Genomic DNA, 22,535 nt, shown 5'->3' on the forward strand with positions numbered 1-22,535 from the left:
CACAGTTACGTTGTGATTCGCATGGTCTTTGAAGAAGTACGGTCCAATGATGCCACCAGCCCATAAACTGCACCAAAGTGTGACTTTTTCTGGATGCATTAGTAGCTCTTGCAATGCTTTCGGGCTAATCTTCACTCCATAATCGACAATTCTGCTTATTTACGTACCCATTGAGCCAAAAATGAGCTTCGTCATAAAATGGAGGAAGCGCGCGATGAACTATCTTAACAGAGCACGAAATTTTGATAATAAAATTGAATAACTTGCTAGCGTTCTTCATTTGCAAGACGATTCATTGGTTAAATTATAGACCAAACTGAAGATGTTTACCAGTAAAACAAAAGACGAAACGTGTGTGAGCTGTTTAAACCAGTGATGCCAAAAAGATAATAGCTAAACAAACATCTGTCAAACCATCAAAAATTAAAGCTTCTAGGAACCGAACAGGGATAATCGAGGGACCGGTTTATATGACCAGTGATGCCAAAAATATAATAGCTAAACAAACATCTGTCAAACCATCAAAAATTAAAGCTTCTAGGAACCGAACAGGGATAATCGAGGGACCGGTTTATATGGCAGTTATATGAGGTTAAAGACCGAAAAGACTAAGAATTTATCGGTTAAACCAAAAAAAAAAAAAAAATTGGTTTAACCGGGCGTGCAGAAATGCTGTCAGATCAAAAGAAGATGCATTTAGAACTTGGCGTCTGAACAAAAATGCCTATACCGAAGTGCTGCGCAAACAGGCAAGAACTTCGTAAAAGAGTAAATGGCAACCCATCGGCAATCCCAACTCTTGTTAAGGATGATCAGGTATTCACTGACCCAGTTGATAAGGCTAATCTACTGGCTGAAATGTTTGCAGGAAATTCTTCCTTGCCGTTTAGCAATCAACCACTCCCCGTGCCTCAGATATCTCTCGAACACGTGGAGTTAAAAAGGTCCTTGCGGATCTCGACGTTAATAAATCTCCGGGCCCGGACGGTATATCAACACTTGTCCTTTGTAAGTGTTCTTCGACGCTTGCTCGTCCACTACGCAACCTTTCCAACCTTGCTTACCCCGTGAGGGAGTAAGGTTGCGAACGTTCAGCCCATCCCTAAAAGAGTTGGGACGAACAACCCTGAGAACCATCATCTTGTCAGATACTTACGAGTCCAAAGGCCTTCTTAGCGACAGACAGTATGGATTCCGCAAAAATCGCTCTACGGCAGACCTAATTGCTGTCATTTTTGTCTGAACCATGGACAAAAAACATTTCTGCGCTTTCCAAGGTTATGGAGAGTATGGCTAACCATCATCTTGTCAGATACTTACAAGTCCAAAGGCCTTCTTAGCGACAGATAGTAAGGGTTCCGCAGAAACCACTCTACGGCAGACCTAATGGCTGGCATTTTTGTCGGAACAGATTGAAGGCTCCACGTTATGCACGGTGAATGAGGATGCCCCCACTAGGATAACGTGGAAGTGTAGCAGCTTGCCAGTCATTTTCATTGCATACTCTGATCTCTTGAGTGGCATATCTTGGCAAGCCATCATCGACCAACTTCATAACCTCTGAGCGCCGGACCTTTATCAATCAGAAGAACGCCGATTGGGCTGGCTTCAGAGAGTACACCAATCGCCGCTTCAGTGAACAGCCACCCCCATCGGATGTGCCAGTTGCCGAAAGCAAATTCCGAGACATCATTAACACAGCAGCCGCTCGCTTTATACCAGCCGGTCGAATACCCTAAGTGCGGCGCAATTTCCCGGCGCAGGCAGCGGCACTCACAGACGAGCGTGATGGGATTCGTTGTACGGACCCCACTAACCCCAGAATAAACGAGCTCAATCGGGAAATAAACAGCGTAGTCAACGAACATAGGCGGAATTTGTGGCTGGAAAATTTGCAGTAATGTAACTTAGGTACCGGTTTAGGCAAGCTGCGGTCTATTGTTAAATTACTCTGGAACACCGCCAAACGGGATGACAGGACCTCAGCCACTTTGGGCGACGTAACCGTGACTGATTCGAAGAGATGCGCCAGGTTGTTCAATCGTCAATTTATTGTGCATCCCGAGAGTGACAGAGCAAGGAGGAGAGCCATTTGACGTATCCGTGGTCTCCCAGCCGATGGACAGCGAATGTCATACGTGGAGCCAAATCGTCAAAGGCGTTGGGCCCCAATGGAATTTCTACACTGATGCTGAAGAATCTGGATTTACCTGGAGTTGAGTACCTTACTACTGTCCTCTATCTGTCTTTGAGCACTCTTATAGTTCCCAATGTCGAGAAGATGGGCAGAGTGATCCCGCTACTGAAGTCTGGAAAGCACCCGAGTTTCGGGGAGTCGTACAGACCGATCTCCCTTCTCTCATCAGTAGCAAAGACGCGAGCCTCGTAGGAGAATTGCCATTCGCCGAGCATCACCATGGATTTCGAAGACTTACAGGAAGTGCGATGGACTGGGAATGCCGTCACTACAACACCAAACGGTGACCAACTATACTATAGCTGCCATAACACGAAGCATGAATTTGGCTATGGATTTGTGGTTAGTCGGAGACTGAAACACTTTATCTCCAGCTTTACTCCGGTGGGTGAAAGGCTATCCACAATCCGCATAAAAGCCAAATTCTTCAACATCAGCCTTATTTGTGCCCATGACCCGACGGAAGACAATGACGAGCAGACCAAGTATATTTTCTACGAGCGCCTAGAGAGAATATGACCGCTGCCCCGCCCATGTCATTAAAGTCCTTCTGGGAGATTATAATGCGAAGATAGGGAAGGAAAATATCTTTGGTCCAATAGTCGGAAAGTTTAGCCTCCACAAGATAACGTCCAGTAATGGGTTGAAGCTGATAGATTTCGCCGCGGCAAAAAACATGGTAGTTAGTAGCACCAGATTTCAACATAAAATATTCACAAAATCACATGTCTGTCACCCGATCAAAACACGAGGAATCAAATTGATGACGTTGTGATAGATGAAAGGCATTCATCCAGCGTGTTAGATGTACGATCGATCGGTGGAGCGAATATAGATTCGGATCATTACTTTGTTGCAGCAAAGGTTCACATCCGTTTGAACATGGCGAGGAAAGTGCGATCTGACACTGCACGGAAGCTGGATATTGAAAAGCTGCAAACACAACAGATGGCAGTGGCAATCTCCATTCGACTAACCCAACTGCTTGATGAACTAACCCAACTGCTTGTTCCGATGATATAATGGCGCAGTGGCAAACAATTGCCCACTCCATGGAAAATGCCGCGAAATCCGTACTTGGGTACCGGAAGCCTCCTCCAAGAAACCCATGGTACGACCAAGAGTGTCGAGATGCTACTGAAGCCAAGAATGCGGCATGTAGAGCAACCCTGCAATCAGTAGCAACACGCCAGATGAAGGAGAGGTATCGAGAGAAAAGGAGAGAGGAGAAACGTCTATTCCGCAGAACGAAAAAGGAAATGGAAAGACATGAGTGCGAGCGAATTGAGATGTACAGGAGTCAGAATGAAGTCCGGAAATTCTACCAATGAATTAAACATCACACCCAAGGCTTTGGTGCTGGCACATCCTACTGCAGAGACAAAGAAGGAAATCTGGTAACTGACACAGATAACATGCTGACGATATGAAAAGAACATTTTACCCAACTGCTAGTGTCCGACGTTGGCGGCGAAGAGGTTACCGCAGAACCAAACCCTTATGATGGTATAGAATGTTTACCTTCTAGTCAAAATGAGGTCGAAGTAGCAGTGACCCGACTAAAGAACAACAAGGCAGCAGGAGCCGACGGGTTACCCGCTGAACTATTTAAGACCGGAGGCGACACGCTGATAAGGCGTATGCATCAGCTTATCTTCACAATCTGGCTAGAAGATCGCATACCCGATGATTGGAACCTACTATGTGTACATACTATGTCCCGTACACAAGAAAGGAGACAAGACCGAATGTGCCAACTACAGAGGCATACAAGAAACTCTCGAGTGTTCTGTGTGAAAGATTAAAAGCTAAAGTCAATGAGATAATTGGGCCCTATCAATGCGGCATTAGACCTGGTAAATCCACCCTGGACCAGATATTCACACTGCGCCAAAACATAGACAAGACCCGAGATGAACAAATTAACACCTACCATCCCTATGTTGACTACAAACCCGACTTCGATACTCCTTTACGTTCAAAGGTATTTCCAGCCATGTCTGAGTTTGGTATCCCTGCACAATTAATAAGACTCGGCAGGATGACACTTGCGAATACGCGTTCCTCAATAAGAATAGGAAAGAATCTCTCCGAACCATTTAATCTCTTTAATATCCTGCTGGAGAAGATTATACAAGATGCAGATGTGCATAGATATGGCACACTAATCACAAGAGAACACATGCTACTCGCCTATGCCGACGACATCGATATCATAGGTCGGTCGCCGGAAGTAGTAACTGCAGCCTTTAAAAGAATCGAAAGAGAGTCAGTGAAAATGGATCTGGCAGTAAATGGAGATAAGACGAGACTCCCAAAAAGCCTTGCACAACCGAGCAGATAAAGAAAATGGAGAAAGTTGGGAATCACAACTTTGAGACAGTCAATAACTTTATCTACCTCGGTACCGCCGTAAACGAAACGAATGACACCAGTTTTGAGGTTAAGCGAAGAATAATACTGGCAAACAGATGCTACTTTGGAGTTTAGTTTAGAAACAAGGCCTCCTCTTGACCGACAAAGATTACACTATACAAGACACTGATACTACCCGCGATGTTATATGGTTCTGAAGCATGGGTACTTGTGAAAGCAGATGAGCCAGTACTTGGAGTATTTGAGAGAAAGATTCTTCGTAAAATGTGTGGACGAGTTTGCGTTAATAGAGAATATAGGCGACATATGAAGCACGAGCTGTATGAGCTGTATGACAACGATAGCATAGTTACAAGCCTCAAAATACAACGGCTGCGTTGGCTAGGCCATGTTGTCAGAATGGATGAAGAAGCTCCAGCAAAGAAGTCTTTTGAGGGCAAACACCGTGGTACACAAGTGGTGGGAGCCACCTCGAAACTTGGTGTCAGAGATTTTAGAATGAGCGCAGAAGATCGAGGCGCTTGGAACGCTATTCTACGTTCGGCCAATGGAACAAATATTCTGTCATAGCCAACTACAGTAAAGTAAAGTAAGTAAAGTAGTAAAGTAGAAACAAGGTAAACAAGTCACTTGCCGGCAGCACTAGAGGTGCAGACAAAGAAACATTGTTGACCACGTTTAAAGTAATTGGCCAGTCTGTGGTAAGTTATGCAACGCCAGTGTAGTCTCGTCAACTTTGTGACACGCAGTGGAATAATATTCAGTTCTGTCAGAATGCCGCCCTCTGAACTGCGACGGGCTGTCTTCTCAGTTCTCATGAGGACCACCTCCATCAGGTGACAAAGATCCTATCCCAGCGCGAAGACATAACGGCATGCTGTCTAAGCAATAGTTTTTGGACTGTTATCACAGAGATCATGCAAATCATCATCTGGTGGATAGATATCTACCGCCCAAAAGTCTTAAGGTCATCGCCGTCATGATCTAGAGCGTGCGGTTCAGCGCTGCAAGAGAGAATCTCTAGATCCAGACAACATTCATGCAGACACGGTAGCAGATGTGGTAAATAGCTACCGGCTGAATATGGTCCCGCCACCCATTGCACCTGAAGAAATTGACCTCCCCCCGCAAACCAGAGTAGTTCTGGCTCAATTACCTTCCGACAGATGCAGCCGCCTCAACTCCTACAGAGCAACAATTGATGCCGATTGATGCTAGATGTATGTCCCGATTGTGACCAGGGACCACACGATACACGTCACCTGTTTTAACTGCCCAGCCAGACCCACTCGACGCAGATCCAGATCCCTGTGGACGCACCCCATCTTAGTTGCAGAGCTCCTGCATCTTGACACTCAACAGAATCAAGCAGACGAAAGATAGAACACAACAAACTGCTCTACAACAACAACAACAACAACAACATGTCGTGTTATTGTACCTTTATCAATCTGTCTATTCGCTCTGTTCCTTGTCCAGTACCACAGTAGCGATCAATCAAAGTAGGTATTTGTCAAATGCAATCCTTTGTGAAGCGTATATAAGATTCGTTCAGGCTGAACTTAACTTAACAACTACCAGTTTTCCTATTTTTCAATAACTTAATAAAACCCTCCTCTCCCTGTCTTTGTATGCAGAATTGAATTCATTGTTATGCCAAAATATTTAACACTTTTAATTTTTCCAAGAAAAACATTAGAAACTACGCACTCTCACTGTGGTTTCTAATCTCTGCACGGGTGTGTGTGTGTGAAAGTAAGCCAACTGCTGAGCTAAACGATAAAAAGCAGCAGTTGTGCCCAACTCTTTAATACAGCATTGACGGCATGCCATAAGCATGATTATGCTCTTTGTTTCAGTCGTTGTTGGGACAGCAACTATTAAACATGTACAGGGGTATGTGCTCCAGTAGTCGGCACTTTTGTTTTTATACCCTCCACCCTATGGTGAGGGGTACATTCATTTAGTCATTCCGTTTGCAACGCATCGAAATATCCATTTCCGACCCTATAAAGTATATAAGTTTCGGATCGTCGAAAAATTCGAAGGCGATTTAAGGATGTCAGTGTGCCTGCCTGTCCGTCCGTCAGTTGTAATCACTTTACAGTCTTTAAGAATTGAGATATTGAGGCGAAATTTTGCACAGACTTGTATTTCTTCTGGGTCGAATCTGACTAGTTTTGTATAAAGATGCCATATAGACCGATCAGTCGATTTGGGGTCTTAAGCCCGTAACAGGCGCATTTATTATACGATTTCGATGAAACTATAAACAGCGAGTTGTTTTAAGCATCCCAATATCCGACACAAATATGGATATATCGGACTATATTTAGATAAAGCTGTCACCGATTTACTTTAAGGGTAAGGGCAAGCGTCCTTCCCGATATCAAAGAAGTAAAAAGGCTTTAAGTTCGGCCGGACCGAACTTTGGATACCCACCACCTCGGGTATATATGTAAACCACTTTTCGGCATAATCCGGTGAAAACTGCATAATTTTTGCCCCCATAGCAGCATTATCGAAATATGATCCGATTTGGACCACATTTGACACGGATATCTTGTTAAATTTTTTAGAACAAAATATTGCTCTTTTTCGTAACCATATCCAAATATAGACCGATCTGAACCATATAGGGCACGGATGTCGAATAGCCTAACACAATAAATGCGACTTTTATGGGCAAAAAACCTTAAATTGAGAGATCGGTCTATATGGCAGCTATATTCAAATCTGGACCAATCTGAGCCAAATTGAAAAGGAATGTCGAAGGGCCTAACACAACTCACTCTCCTAAATTTTGGGGACAACGGACAATAAATGCGCCTTTTATGCGCCCAAGACCTTAAACCGAGAGATCGGTCTATATGACAGATATATCCAAATCTGGACCGATCTTGACCAAATTGCAGAAATATGTCGAAGGGCCTTACAGAACTCACTGTCCCAAATTTTGGCGAAATCGGACAATAAATGTGCCTTTTATGGGCAATAAACCTTAAATCGAGAGATCGGTCTATATGGCAGCTATATCCAAATCTAAACCGATCTGAGCCAAATTGAAAAAGAATGTCGAAGGGCCTAACACAACTCACTCTCCTAAATTTTGGGGACAACGGACAATAAATGCGCCTTTTATGGGCCCAAGACCTTAAACCGAGAGATCGGTCTATATGACAGATATATCCAAATCTGGACCGATCTTGACCAAATTGCAGAAATATGTCGAAGGGCCTTACAGAACTCACTGTCCCAAATTTTGGCGAAATCGGACAATAAATGTGCCTTTTATGGGCAATAAACCTTAAATCGAGAGATCGGTCTATATGGCAGCTATATCCAAATCTAAACCGATCAGAGCCAAATTGACGAAGAATGTTGAAGGGCCTAACACAACTCACTGTCCCAAATTTCGGCGAAATCGGACAATAAATGCGCCTTTTATCTTCCTAATACTTTGTACAACGCCTTCTTCGACGACTACCACAATATCGGAGAAGTTTGTTCAAAATCGGTTCAGATGTGGATATAGCTCCCATATATATGTTCGTCCGATTTGCAGTAATAGTGCAATAAAATGGTCATTTGTTAAGCGATTCTCTCGAAATTTGGCAGGTAGGATTTACTTATGACTATCGACGTTACTGGAGAATTTCATAGAAATCGGTTCAGATCTAGATATAGCTCCCATATATATATATATATCGCCCGATTTTCACTTCTATGGTCACTGCAAGCACATTCATTGACCAATCTTGCCAAAACTTTGTACAGCGCTTTTCCCGATGACCAACACAATGTCTGAGAAGTTTGTTCAAAATCGGTTCAGATGTGAATATAACTCCCATATATATGTTCGTCCGATTTGCAGTAATAGTGCAATAAAATGGTCATTTGTTAACCGATTCTCTCGAAATTTGACAGGAAGGATTTTTTTATGTCTTCTAATATACTGGAGAATTTAAAAGAAATCGGTTCAGTACTAGATATAGCTCTCATATATATATATCGCCCGATTTTCACTTCTATGGTCACTGCAAGCACATTCATTGACCAATCTTGCCAAAACTTTGTACAGCGCTTTTCCCGATGACCAACACAAACGATCGGATGAAAATTGTGACCAGTAATTCGAACACAAATTCACATGGACAGACGGACAGACAGGCGGACTTTGCTAAATCGAATCAGAAAGTGATTCTGAATCGATCGGTTTGATATCTCTCCCTTTTCGGTGTTACAAACAAATGCACGAAGTTATAATACCCTGTACCACAGTAGTTGTGTAGGGTATTAAAAGTATTTAGGTTCTCTTATTTTATGCAAACCTCCTATCATTTAGTCCAAAAACTGATTTCCTTAATATTGAGAGAGTTAAAAATACACAGAGAACTTTACTTTTCACACACACACACACATACACACACACATTTTTTATTTTAGACATCACTCATATAAATCGATTCACTTTTATTGGCTTCAGTTAAACAGTGTCGCTTCTAGCATACAGTAGTGTTCATTTCAGCGGGCATTTGTTTACAAAAATAATTCCAACCGCAAAAAAATACGGAAATATATAAAACTATAACAATGAACCAACGAAATAGTGAACTCACAACATTATTTATTGCCAGACAACCAAAGCAAAATTTTCACTATCGCTATTTGAGCGAATTGGGCGAAAACCATGGAGTTTTAACTGGACAAGAGCAAGAACCAGGAACATCCACCACCTGGCCGGAAATTTCTTTGAAACTGCCATCGAATGGATATATGGAACATGAACATAACAAAATCTATTACGTCTTATGTTCGTTGCACAGCTATTTGGACAAGCGACCTTCTGCACTGTCATCGCATCAGCTAATGCCCAAAGGGCAAGTGGCAAATCACAATTTGATATTCCAACAAATGGAGCAGAAGCAGGATAGTTGGCATTGGAAACTGAAAGATTATATAATAGCGCGTCTTAAATACGGAGGCACAACAAAAAATAAAAAATATCAAATCTTCAGAGATTCGCTAAAACATAAAATGGTTTATTTCAACAACTTGCAACTGCAAGGCTTAACATTTGATGAACTGAATTGCAATGCGGATATCAACGATGCAAAAGTTTTAGAGAAAAGTGTAATTTTAAACGTAAGTACAACAATTCGCTAAAGCGAGAAGCTCATACCGCAAATGTTATATTTTTTGCGGTTGCACGACGAAATTTCCCAAAATTTTTGAACATTTTTTGGAAATATTTGGCTAAGGTCGTTGAGAGTCATAAGAAAATACTGCGTACAAGTTTTCAGCCAAATTGGATAAGAACTGAGCCCCCTAAGGACTCAAGAAGCCAAATTTATATAGGTTAGGTGGAGTGGAGTGGAGCCGAGCGGAGTGGAGCAGAGCGGAGTGGAGCCGAGCGGAGTGGAGCAGAGCGGAGTGGAGCAGAGCGGAGTGGAGCAGAGCGGAGTGGAGCAGAGCGGAGTGGAGCAGAGCGGAGTGGAGCAGAGCGGAGTGGAGCAGAGCGGAGTGGAGCAGAGCGGAGTGGAGCAGAGCGGAGTGGAGCAGAGCGGAGTGGAGCAGAGCGGAGTGGAGCAGAGCGGAGTGGAGCAGAGCGGAGTGGAGCAGAGCGGAGTGGAGCAGAGCGGAGTGGAGCAGAGCGGAGTGGAGCAGAGCGGAGTGGAGCAGAGCGGAGTGGAGCAGAGCGGAGTGGAGCAGAGCAGAGCGGAGTGGAGCAGAGCAGAGCGGAGTGGAGCAGAGCAGAGCGGAGTGGAGCAGAGCAGAGCGGAGTGGAGCAGAGCAGAGCGGAGTGGAGCAGAGCAGAGCGGAGTGGAGCAGAGCAGAGCGGAGTGGAGCAGAGCAGAGCGGAGTGGAGCAGAGCGGAGTAAAGCAGAGCGGAGTGGAGCAGAGCGGAGTGGAGCAGAGCGGAGTGGAGCGGAGCAGAGCGGAGCAGAGCGGAGCAGGCCTATTTTTGCCGAAGCGGGAGCGAAATTTTTTGAACACAGAGCGGCTGCCAATCTAAAAATCCGGCCTATTTTTGCGTTTTTTAAAAATGGTTTTGGATTAAATAGATTAATCCAAAACCGTATGTTGATAACATAAAATGGTTGTTTCGGAGATAAGACTCCGTCTTCTAAAAGGTATTAACTTTCTACCTCTATATTACTTTACTTTAATTGCCTATGACAGAATATTTGTTCCACTAGCCGAACGTAGAATAGCATTCCAAGCGACTCGATCTTCTGCGCTCATCCTAAGATCTCTGACACCAAGTTTCGAGGTGTCTCCCACAACTTGATCTTGACATCGGGCTTTTGATCTTCCCGGTTTGCGTGTACCACCGTGTTTGCCTTCAAAAGACTTCTTTGCTGGAGCTTCTTCATCTATTCTGACAATATGACCTAGCCAACGCAGCCGTTGTATTTTGATGCGTGTAACTATGCTATCGTCGTCTTACAGCTCATACAGCTCGTGGTACATACGTCGCCTATATTCTCCATTGTCGCAAACTGGTCCATATATTTTACGAAAAATCTTTCTCTCAAATACTCAAAGCACTGCCTCACCTGCTTTCACAAGTACCCATGCTTCAGAACCGTATAACAACACGGGTAGTGTCAGTGTATTGTATAGTGTAATCTTCATCTGTCGAGAGGTGGCCTTGCTTCTAAACTGCTTACTAAGTCCAAAGTAGCATCTGTTTGCCAGTGTTATTCTTCGCTTAATCTCAAAACCGGTGTCATTCGTTTCGGTTACGGCGGTGCCTAGGTATATAAAGTTACTGACTGTCTCAAAGTTGTGGTTCCCAACTTTCTCCATGTTCTTTATCTGCATGTCGTATAATCTGAGGAATGCTTATCAGCAAGTCTTATTAATTTTGCAAGGATACCAAACTCAGACATGGCTTGAAATACCTTTGAACGTAAAGGAGTATCGAAGGCGGCTTTGTAGTCAACAAAGAGGTGGTAGGTGTTGATTTGTCCTTCTCGGGTCTTTTCCAGGATTTGGCGCAATGTGAATATCTGGTCTAGGGTGGATTTACCAGGTCTGAAGCCAATGCGTATATGGCCCAATTATCTCATTGACTTTAGGTTTTAATCTTTCACACAGTACGCTCGAGAATATCTTTTATGCGATTGGGAGGAGACTTATTCCTCTGTAGTTGGCATATTCCGTCTTGTCTCCTTTCTTGTGTACGCGACATAGTATGCTGAGGTTCCAATCATCGGGTATGCGTTCTTCTAGCAAGATTGTGCAGATAAGCTGATGCATACGCCTTATCAGCGTGTCGCCTCCGGTCTTAAATAGTTCAGCGGGTAACCCGTCGGCTCCTGCTGCCTTGTTGTTCTTTAGTCGGGTCACTGCTACTTCGACCTCATTCTGACTAGGAGGTAAACATTCTATACCATCATCAGGGATTGGTTTCGCGGTATCCTCGTCACCGCCAACGTCGGACACTAGCAGTTGGGTAAAATGTTATTTTCATATCATCAGCATGTTATCTGCGTCAGTTACCAGATTACCTTCTTTGTCTCTGCAGGAGTGTGTGCCTGCACCAAAGCCATCGGTTTGATGTTTAATTCTTTGGTAGAATTTCCGGACTTCATTCTGACCCCTGAACATCTCAATTTGCTCACACGCATGTCTTTCCATTTCCTTTTTCTTTCTGCGGAATAGACGTTTCTCCTCTCTCCTTTTCTCCCGATACCTCTCCATGATCTGGCGCGTTGCTACTGATTGCAGGGTTTCTCTATATGCCGCATTCTTGGCTTTAGCAGCATCTCGACACTCTTGGTCGTACCATGGGTTTCTTGGAGGAGGCTTCCGGTACCCAAGTACGGATTTCGCGGCATTTTCCATGGAGTGGGCAATAGCTTACCACTGCGCCATTATACCATCGAAACAAGGAGTGCTTTCATCAAGCAGTTGGTTCAGTCGAGTGGAGTATTCCGCTGCCATTTGTTGTGTTTGCAGCTTTTCAATATCCAGCTTCCGTGCAGTGTCAGATCGTACTTTCCTCGCCATGTTCAAACGGGTGTGAACCTTTGCTGCAACAAGGTAATGATCCGAATCTATATTCGCTCCACGGATCGATCGTACATCTAACACGCTGGATGAATGCCTTCCATCTATCACAACGTGATCAATTTGGTTTCTCGTGTTTTGATCGGGTGACAGCCATGTGGCTTTGTGAATATTTTTATGTTGAAATCTGGTGCTACTAATGGTACCATGTGTTTTGCCGCGGCGAAATCTATCAGCCTGAACCCATTACTGGACGTTATCTCGTGGAGGCTAAACTTTCCGACTGTTGGACCAAAAATGTCTTCCTTCCCTTTTTTTGTGTATTAAAATCTCCCAGAACGACTTTAATATCATGGGCGGGGCAGCGATCATACTCTCTCTAGGTGCTCGTAGAAAATATCCTTGGTCTGCTCGTCTTTGTCTTCCTTCGGGGCATGGGCACAAATTAGGCTGATGTTGAAGAATTTGGCTTTGATGCGGATTGTGGCTAGCCTCCCATTCACCGGAGTAAAGCTGGAGACAAGGTGTTTCAGTCTCCGACTAACCACAAATCCACAGCCAAATTCATGCCTCGTGTTATGGCAGCTATAGTATAGTTGGTCACCGTTTGGTGTTGTAGTGACGCCATTCCCAGTCCATCGCACTTTCTTTAAGGCGGTAATATCTGCCTTGTACTTCTCTAATACATTCCGCCAGCGCGTATACTGCACCTTCTCTATGAAGAGTGCTGACATTCCAGGTGCAGATCCGCAAATCATGGTCCTTTTTTCGTTTGCGTGGGTCGTCAACATTGGGGAGGTCCGTTTTTTACTATTCCTTTGTTTCTCATAGTAGTTCTCAATTTTCCGGGGGCGGGTTACTGGCCCAGCGCCCCAACCGCATGGGTTTTGTAGGATTGGACATGTATTCCTCGTTGTGGCGAGCCGCTTGCTCCAAGATCCGACGCTCGCCGCCAGCCGCCCCTAACCTGGGAACAGACGCTTATGTTGGCCATTGGTTATTTGAAGGTACATTCAATTTTCGGAGGCTCGAAGAATCACAGTTCGAAAAAAGTTAACAACCATATATCAAACCTGGAACTAGGAATATTTTCCCCTGAAGATTTCGAATATTTACGGGTGTAAAAGAGTGTGTGATCCATAAAGCACGAAGCTTTGCAAAGAATTGTTAAAAATCACGCCTAAATTCTTCGCACTGGATACAACTATCTATCATCATCAGCGTAAACGTAAATATTCTTGTTTTTGTGAACAACCAAACATTTGGACTTACTTGGATTTAACAACAAACCATTTGCAGTCGCCCAGTCATAAACGCGATGTAGGTCCGCGTTAAGTTTACTTATGCTGTCGTCTACATTATGCACAAAGCCGCTATGAAAAATCTGCACGTCATCAGCATACATACATCATAATCTGACCGTGTGCTAGTTGACGAGGCAAGTCGTTCGCATATAATGAAAAAAAGAAGAGGACCTTTAATAGAGCCTTGGGGATGCCCTTAGGTACAAACCAGGGGTTAGATAATATATTCCCTGCTTGGTTAGATAATATATTCAGACTTGTTGCCGTTGATGTGAAGTTAAGTTTCATGCACAAATTCAGGTGATCAACCGTATTGAAAGCTTTGGATTGATCCAAAAGAACCAGAAAGCCAATTTTGTTCTCATCAATTTCATTTCTCAACGATTCAGCCACCTCGACCATTGTAATGTAATGCAACTATGATCAGAACGGAAGCCGGACTGTCTTTCTGACAACAGGGACTCTTGGTGAAGATATAACGACATTTGTCCATGAAGGATTTTCTCGAAAACCTTAGAGAGATAGCATAGAATTGATATCGGCCAATAATCAACGTTGGATTTGGGAATGGAGATAAAATTGCATGCTTCCAAATAATAGGATACACACTGGTGTTCAAAATTGAAATAAACAGGTACGTAAAGTACGGTACGAGATAGGGGAGTAACATTCGTACAAATCTCGGATCAAAGCCGTCCAAGGCAATTGCATTTGACTTAACACGGACAAAACTCTCATAAACTTCCTCATGGGTAACACATCTAAACTCAAAAGGATTGCATGCATGAAAAACGAAAGCCGGACCATCATCTTCACTGTAAAATTGCGTGTCCGTTTGTATATCGGGACAGGCGTACTTGCACTGATGACAATCCGGATGCCCTTTATCAATTATTCGTCAATGCTTCCGCAAATATTCAAGACGTCGTAGCGTTTTGTCTAACCCTCAGCAGCAGTACCACCTTATCCTCAATCTTCAGAATTTGAATTTTTCTGCGTGACACCACAGGATGTCGTTGAATGTTTTTTTTTTATCTGTAAAGTCTAATGCGGTTGGCTTGGACTCAATTCATACCACATTTTTAAAAATTATACTGCCAGATATTATGTCATGTTTGACATATCTTTTTAACAACAAGCCAGTATCGCATAGTTCACAAACAAATGCAAGGATACATAGATGAGCATTGCCTACTCTCGGACAAGCAGTCAGGCTTTAGAGCCACATAGTTGTGTTACAGCTATGATGGATGTCATTTAGGACCTAAGATCTGGCACTGACGATGGACTTGCAGCCTGTTTGGTACTACTAGACCATTCAAAAGCCTTCGATTATGTTGACCACGATATTCTCTGCCTAAAATTAAAAAAAAAAAAAACTATTTCCCTTTTGTCCAGCACAGCTATCGCACCAATATCGAACTACCAACGAGATAGAACTCAATCAGTTATAATTGGTAATTGCAGGTCAGCGTCCTTAGCAATGAATAGAGGTGTGCCTCAAGGTGCCTAAGGCTTCGCTTCTAGGCTGAAAACATGCCTTTCTAAATTTTAAGACGATCGGATAAAAACTGCGAGCTGTACTTTGTACACAAATGAACATGGACAGACGGAAAGTGATTCTGAGTCGATCGCAATACTTATCAATGGATCTATCTCTCTTCCTTCCTTCTGGGTGTTATAAACAACTTATTCATATAGAGACCATGATTTTTTGCTTTCGAGTGCTGTGCTTATCGTCTGGGATCTGATATTTCGTATGGAAACTATCGATGAACAAACTGACTTTCTACGGAGGAATATCCGTGACCTACAGGAACTTACGGTTCCACTCAAGACTAGAGAAGTGTCCTGCAGATCGAAACCGTGGTTCTCCCGGGATATTCGTTCGGCTATTCACAAGAGGAATATGTCGCAAAGCAGGTGGAGACGTTTCAGGACGCCTGAGTTACATAACGCCTTTCGCTCAGCAAGACACCACGTCAATAAGTTAATTAAGATAGCCAAGAAAGACTACCATCATAGACGCTTTACTTCTGCAATAGGCTCCAAGAGAACTTGGAAGGTTATTCGAGACATAGGAATTGGAAAAGATACTAATAGATGTTCAACAAACTTGGACATCAATGGGCTTAATAATGCTTTTGTTAATGTCCCACAGATCCCAGTTGATCCCATTGGGAAAACATGCTTACAGACTGAAGATTGTCAGCAACGACTTTTGCAGAAGCTGTTAGACTATAGAACATCTGATGTGTGTTTGTCTCACACTGGCAGTCAGAAGGAGTTCCGGTTTAGGTTCTCATTTTCTTGAGAAACTGTCTGCTTTAGCGGATGTAAACATTCGCAAGTTTGTGGGCTTTTTAAAGCGATCTGGATGGTTCAACGATAGGGTTTAGAAGGCATCTTCCTTCTTCTGTTCCATTGAGATGGACGCAAATGTCTAAGTGAGTCTGATGGCAGACAGCAGCCATTTAAACCTAACCTAAAGGGTCATTGTGTGGTTCGGTGGCATCAAACCTACAAAAGTATTAACTGACAAGTTGATCGTTTGGAACAATATAAATGTGGAAAGGTGTTCGGAACTGAAATCCGAATCTGGTTAATAAATTTGGTCCCAATTGTTGGGGGGCCTGACCCCTGGAAATCTTCTAAACGGGAATATAGAGCAATTGCGATTCCTTGTTACTTGTCAAAGGTCTTTGAGAAATTGCTGTATTTGCAAATGTCGTCTCTCTGTCAACGAGAACTCTTTGTTATATGTGAGACAATCCGGGTTTCGTCGTAACCACAGCTGCGTAACTGCCTTGGCAGGGGTCACTGAGAGGATCAGGGTCAATTTGGAGAATGACAAGATAAATTTCCTTGTTCTCCTTGACCATTCTAAGGCATTTGACACTGTGCATCATTCCTTGTAATGTGATAAGATGAGACATCTTTAAAATTTTTCTTCTACGTCCGTTCGTCTTATTTTGTCGTACCTGTCACACCGCACTCAGTCAATCAGTTATAGGTCTTCTGTAGCGTCGCCACTGCTTGTTTTAAAAGGTGTTCCTCAGGGATCAATTCTGGGTGCTCTTCTCTTTTCATTGTACCGTTACGACTTGGCGAGTCAATTGTCTTATTGTGAGGTACATATGTACGCTGACGATGTACAGATATATATCGGCAGTCCGAGGGATGAGATTGCTGAAAACACTGCTGTCTGATTAAAGTTCAAGTGTGTTGTTATCAGAAAGAGGCTGTTTTAACGACGCTTGATTGGAAATCGTTCCTCATGCAAAGAACTTGGGCGTGCTTATTAATAGCACTCTGCGTTGGAGTAATCATATCGACTCTGTCGTTGGTCAGGGATATTCAAAATTACATGCTCTCTGGGCCACTCAATCGGTTATTCCGCTGCGGGTTAGGCCTCTCTTGACAAAGACTTATCTTGTTCCTGGCATTCTCTACGGCTGTGAGTTGTTTGCTAATTGCGACTCGGTAAACACCTTTTTTAATAGCGTTGCTCGTTATGCATTTGGCTTGAGACGGCGCGACTCCATCTCTGAATACACTTTATCCCTGTATGGCGTCTCCTTACACAGCACTTGTTGTACTTGAGGTCACTTACTTTCCTGCAGAAACTGATCTACACCCAGGCGCCACGATATCTGTATGAACTCATTGATTTCGCCAGATCTATTAGAGGTAAAAAAAATCATTCCCAAAATCCATCGGAGGCTTGTTTCTGCATGGCAAATGTTCATATTCGCTGTACGTCTCTGGAACTCACTTCCTAACGATCTGCAGTTACTCAATAACTCGGCAACATTTAAAACCAGACTTTGGAAACATTTTACTGCATTAAGTTGATGAATGTTAAGACTCATTTATTGATTTATTTCTATTCTTGTATCAACTAAGTCTCTTAATTCCTCTTGTAAGGGATGGGTCCTCCTGGACAGGATAATTGTCCGACCACCTTAGTTTTTAAATAATTTAGATTTTTTTTTTATTTTAAATTTATTCCTAGACAAGAATAAGGCAATACTGCCCAGTATTCGTACTAGGAATTCGCTAGCCACGGTAGTCTTAAGACCTTCCCAAGTCTTGGCGAATATTTTGGGTTTTATAAAGAAGTTATGTTTTTTTTTAGCCTTCTATGTTTAGGCGATTTTATTTTTCAACAGTCAGACAAGAATGACCATTTTGCTTCACATGTACATAACTATTAAGACTTTTACAGAATCACTTTAACCGTCTAGAGTGAACACCAAATTCAAAGAATAACAAAAACAATTATCCTTAACCATCGAAGTTCTGAGCAAACAGGAGTGCATAAAATTAGATCATATTGAGCTTTGACAAGAGAGTATAGGAGTATAGGAACATTGGCAAGAGCTTTTATTATGTTATATGTTAATTTTTTTTTTTAACATTGAGATGTAATAAGTTTTTGAGGGCAATATTGAGCTGTCACAACCTCCCCCTCTGTTGCATTAATCGCCACGATGATGGTGATCGCACTTCTCTAATGTGGAATCCTTGTTGGTTACCCTGTTGTTGTTGACTATATTGGTAATGTTGTTGTTGTTTATGTGGTTGACGATGCTGCTGTTCATGTTGCTGACGATTCTGATCGTGTTATTGCTGTTTATGATGTTGACGAAGCTGTTCATGTCGCTGACAATGCTGCTGGTGTTGCTCACCATGCTGCTCGCGTTGTTGTCGTTTATGTTGTTCCATTTCATCGCCTTCATATGGTGTTAATGCTGACGAATGGTAGATTAGGTTCATTAGTAGCCGCAATACTAAAGCAATTACCCATCGGACCCATCATTCCTTGGAACGAACTTTGAGGTTATGCCATCTTTAGCTTTGCTTCATATATGAGTTGCTGCCAAAACTTTACAGCCGACTTGAAAGTCTGGCTGGGTTTTACGCTTAAGATCGACATCAACTTCTTATTTTTGTACTGCATTTTAATTTGAATAACATTGGCGATTTCCAAAGTATCGTTTAGTTTTAACAAATATGGTGTGATTTGTGGAACAAAATGTTCAGTCTTTACTATAGCCTTAAAGTCATAATGCATTTCCGTTGGTGTTCGAAACTCTCTTCCGTATGTAAGATACGCTGGTGTTTGTCCCGTACTGACGCATTTTGCAGTATTCATTGCAAACCTTATGGCTGGTAGCATTATATTCCATTTTGTATGGTCTGTACCTACGCATATGGAAAGTTAAGCTTTCAAATCGCAATTTTGCCTTTCCACCGGGTTCGATTGCGGATCATAGATAGGGGTAAGCGTTGTTTGTTTAATTCCCAAACAAAATGTTAGTTTCTGCATTAATGCCGCTATAAATTGGATGCCATTGTCTGTGTGTATTCTACGAGGAACCCCATACTTCCGCAGTGGCATCCTTAAGAGCAAATAGCTCTACCCATCTACTGCATATATCTTCTACGATTAACCACCATTGATATCCTTCTCCTTTTAAATTCAAATCCACAAAGCCCCAAATGTTAGTTCTTTTTTCCGTTAGTAAATTATTCATTCAAAATCTGTGATGTATGGTATAGCTATTGATTCTTGCTTTTAAGTGTTTACTATGTACAATTGTTGATGACATTACCCGCACTTTAATTAGAAGAATTTTATATTCTTGCTGCGCGGGTGTAAATAAATAAATCCCAAATTACAAACAAATGCACTAAGTCATAATACCATGTGCCACCGTAGTGTTATAATGGTGTAGGGTATAAATATATGTATTGCTAAGTTCAAGGGAACTTGGAAATTCTGCTAATGTAAAGTGTGAATTAAACTTGCTTATTGCATCCTGTAAATAGATTGCAAATAAAAGGAGATTTATACAAAAAAAAAAACAAAATATTTTACTTTTGTTATGTTTTCTCTTGTAGGTTTGCTTGGGTTTTACGATTTTCGAAAAAACCAACAACTCATCAACCTATAAACTAACTCACAAGACTATATACTCCGATAACATTTATGATGGTGATGATTTAAAAATCATCAAGCTGTGCAATACAACGGGCAGTCTAAGCGGCGGTTTAGATGTAACATTTCTGATGAATGGCCATGGTGCACACAAATACAATGTGCATATGTGGTACTGGAACGAGAAAAAAAACCAAATCGTTTGGGAAAAGAAAATTGCCATACAGAAAAAGGACATTGTTAAAAATGTCGCATATTCTTTTGATTCGCCCGATGGGAGAGAACTAAGAAACTGGATGTCAGGGGCTAACGAAATCGAAGTTAAGCTGCAGGTTCAAGTTGATCAAAGTACGTACAAAAGTAATGCGGTAGGATTCAAATATCGGAATAATGATGCTGCCGGGGAAGAACCGCAACGCAAAAATCCTCGTAATGCTGCTGAAGCCAACAACCAAGTTAGTCAAGCAACTTCTGAAGCTGCGGTATCCGTTGTCAGTGGCCCTGCAGAGAATCAAGGCAGCAACTATAATGCGAATGTACCCAACGTAACTTCTCAACCATGCTATGAGTATTCTAACCAGACTTACCCCATCGCAGATCAAGCCAACGGCAGTAGTTATCAAACTAGTCAAACAAATAATGAAGCTGTGAGCAGCAGTTATAGCAATGCAAATGATGGAGAAGCGTTGCATATGGAAAACACCACAGGAAATCTACATGCAGCACTTTTAGAAACAAATTTGCCATCCATATGGGTCGTTAATCCCAACGAAATTCATTCATCCACAAACGCCAACACCAACAACTATACACAGCAACCAACTGAAATGGACACCAACCAAGCTAGGTGCTTTTTGGATAGCATTGCAACGAATCAATGCTTTGCATCGGGACCTACGAATGCAAATTATAATAATCAGCATGTGGAGCAAGGGTGGGGCAAAGGATATTGGACTTCCGATTACTGGAAATCGTCTGGGAATGAATTTGAAACTGATGGCATCAGCGACAATGAACAAATTGAAGAAACTGTCTACGTCTCACGCAATGGCATTTTTGCTGAAAAACCGACATCTCCAGAACCGGTTAAGAAACCCCAACAAAAGCGCGATATTGACGTGGCAACAAAGAAACTAAAGGAGCTGGAAACCATGGGATGTAAGTTATAATTGAAATTTTAACTCCTTTTAGTTGTTTCTAATCAAAAAATATATGCATTTTTGCAGCTGATAACAACATCTTGGATGAAATCATTACGAATGAGGAATTGCTTTTGGCTGTCTGTAGGAAAACGAAAGATTCCACCACAAATAAAGAACTCGTTCTCAGGGTCCATAACAAGATCCAACAGAATCTATTACATCGCGCCTGCTTTCGTAACAGAGCAAATGCTATAAAACCCTTAGTGGGCATGGGATTTGGTCTACACGAACAAGATGTAGAAGGTCGCACACCTCTTCATTTGGCCCTGGAGTATGGTCACACTGAATGCATTTCGCAGTTGCAGCTTCTAATGAAGAAGGAGAATTACACAAAGTATTCTGAGGATGTGCTAAGGACGATGATAAAAATGTTCCAAGTCCATGATAATTATGGTCGCACCGTACTTCATGCAGCGGTTAGGGCAAATAATTTTGATCTTTTTGAGACTATGTTGACATTTGGCCACCACAATGTTGTGGACATTGCCCGCTATGAAGTTCTGGGCACTGGAAAATCTGTGGTCCATTTGATAGCAGAGCAAAATTTGTTAGATTGGATTCCATTGGTCCGCAAATACATTCCCCGGTATTTGGAATTGGAAAATTATGCTGGCAACACTGTCTTAGATCTACAGGATTTAACTATGGAAATAAAGAAAGCCTTGACTGAAAGATGCCGAAGCAAGTGAAATAGAGCAGCTAAGCGAAAAACTGGAATCATTGAAAAAAAGAACTCAGAATAACGTAGAGCATAATAGGACAGAAAGTTAAGAAAACAAAAAATAAAGTAAAGTGTAGTCATTTCCCTTGTAGCAAATTTTTCGCTTTTTTGATCTTTTTGATAATTTTTAAATGAGTTTAATCGAGGCCTCATAATTATGGAAGTTAACATTCACTAAACATTCACTAGCTGACTATGTGAAAATACCCTGTGCGTGGAAATAGGATACATTTGTTTTGTATTTGTTGTACTTAGCTATTCAGCATTGTATGGATTTAGGATTTTAAGCATGTATCAGGTATTAAAGTTTGTTTGCAAGTAAAATAAATTGAGTTCTTTTTCAACCCTAACGGAGACACTTCAGATTTCCCTGCACACTTTTCGATGTGCAGCAATTAAGCGCTGCACATAGTCAATGCCATGATGAAGGTAAAAGTTAGCGTGCATTTGACATACAGACGGACGGACGGACATGTCCGTTGAAAGCACGCTAACATTCGAAGGAGTAAAGCTGGGCGCTTAAATTTTGCACATATACTTCTTATTAGTGTAGGTTGGGTGGGATTGTAAATGGGCCAAATCGGTCCATGGTTTGTTTTAGCTGCCACATAAGCCGATGTTGGGTCTTGACTCCATAACCTGATATAGCTTCTAGAGGGCGCAATTCTACCAGATTTTATCGGTCCCAAGTGGAGAATCTGGTTAGCGAGCGAATTTTCGAACATGTGCGGAACACTGTAGAGGGTCCACCCATACGAATTATGAGCTGAGA

At 42.3% G+C, this 22,535-nt stretch overlaps 2 protein-coding genes across 3 annotated transcripts in view; one reads left to right on the forward strand and one right to left on the reverse strand.

Annotated features, from left to right (window-relative positions):
• LOC106082749 (probable beta-hexosaminidase fdl) overlaps positions 1-22,535 on the reverse strand; it is a 367,897-nt gene that overhangs the window by 192,444 nt on the left and 152,918 nt on the right. The window lies entirely within an intron of this gene.
• LOC106082748 (uncharacterized) lies at positions 9,075-22,057 on the forward strand. The gene is made up of 3 exons (XM_013245465.2): positions 9,075-9,718; positions 19,804-20,998; positions 21,067-22,057. The coding sequence occupies exons 1-3, from the start codon at positions 9,167-9,169 to the stop codon at positions 21,729-21,731; spliced, it is 2,412 nt and encodes an 803-aa protein (XP_013100919.2). The 5' UTR covers positions 9,075-9,166; the 3' UTR covers positions 21,732-22,057.

This window comes from Stomoxys calcitrans, chromosome 5 (genome assembly GCF_963082655.1).
Source record: "Stomoxys calcitrans chromosome 5, idStoCalc2.1, whole genome shotgun sequence".
In the NCBI taxonomy this organism is placed as follows: domain Eukaryota; kingdom Metazoa; phylum Arthropoda; class Insecta; order Diptera; family Muscidae; genus Stomoxys; species Stomoxys calcitrans.

Excerpts from the sequence above, each read along its gene's own strand:
- LOC106082748 (XM_013245465.2), top strand. The coding sequence starts at position 9,167 with ATGAACCAACGAAATAGTGAACTCACAACATTATTTATTGCCAGACAA. Across the intron at positions 9,719-19,803 it reads AGAAAAGTGTAATTTTAAAC|GTTTGCTTGGGTTTTACGAT; the intron begins GTAAGTACAACA and ends TTTCTCTTGTAG. Across the intron at positions 20,999-21,066 it reads GGAGCTGGAAACCATGGGAT|CTGATAACAACATCTTGGAT; the intron begins GTAAGTTATAAT and ends GCATTTTTGCAG.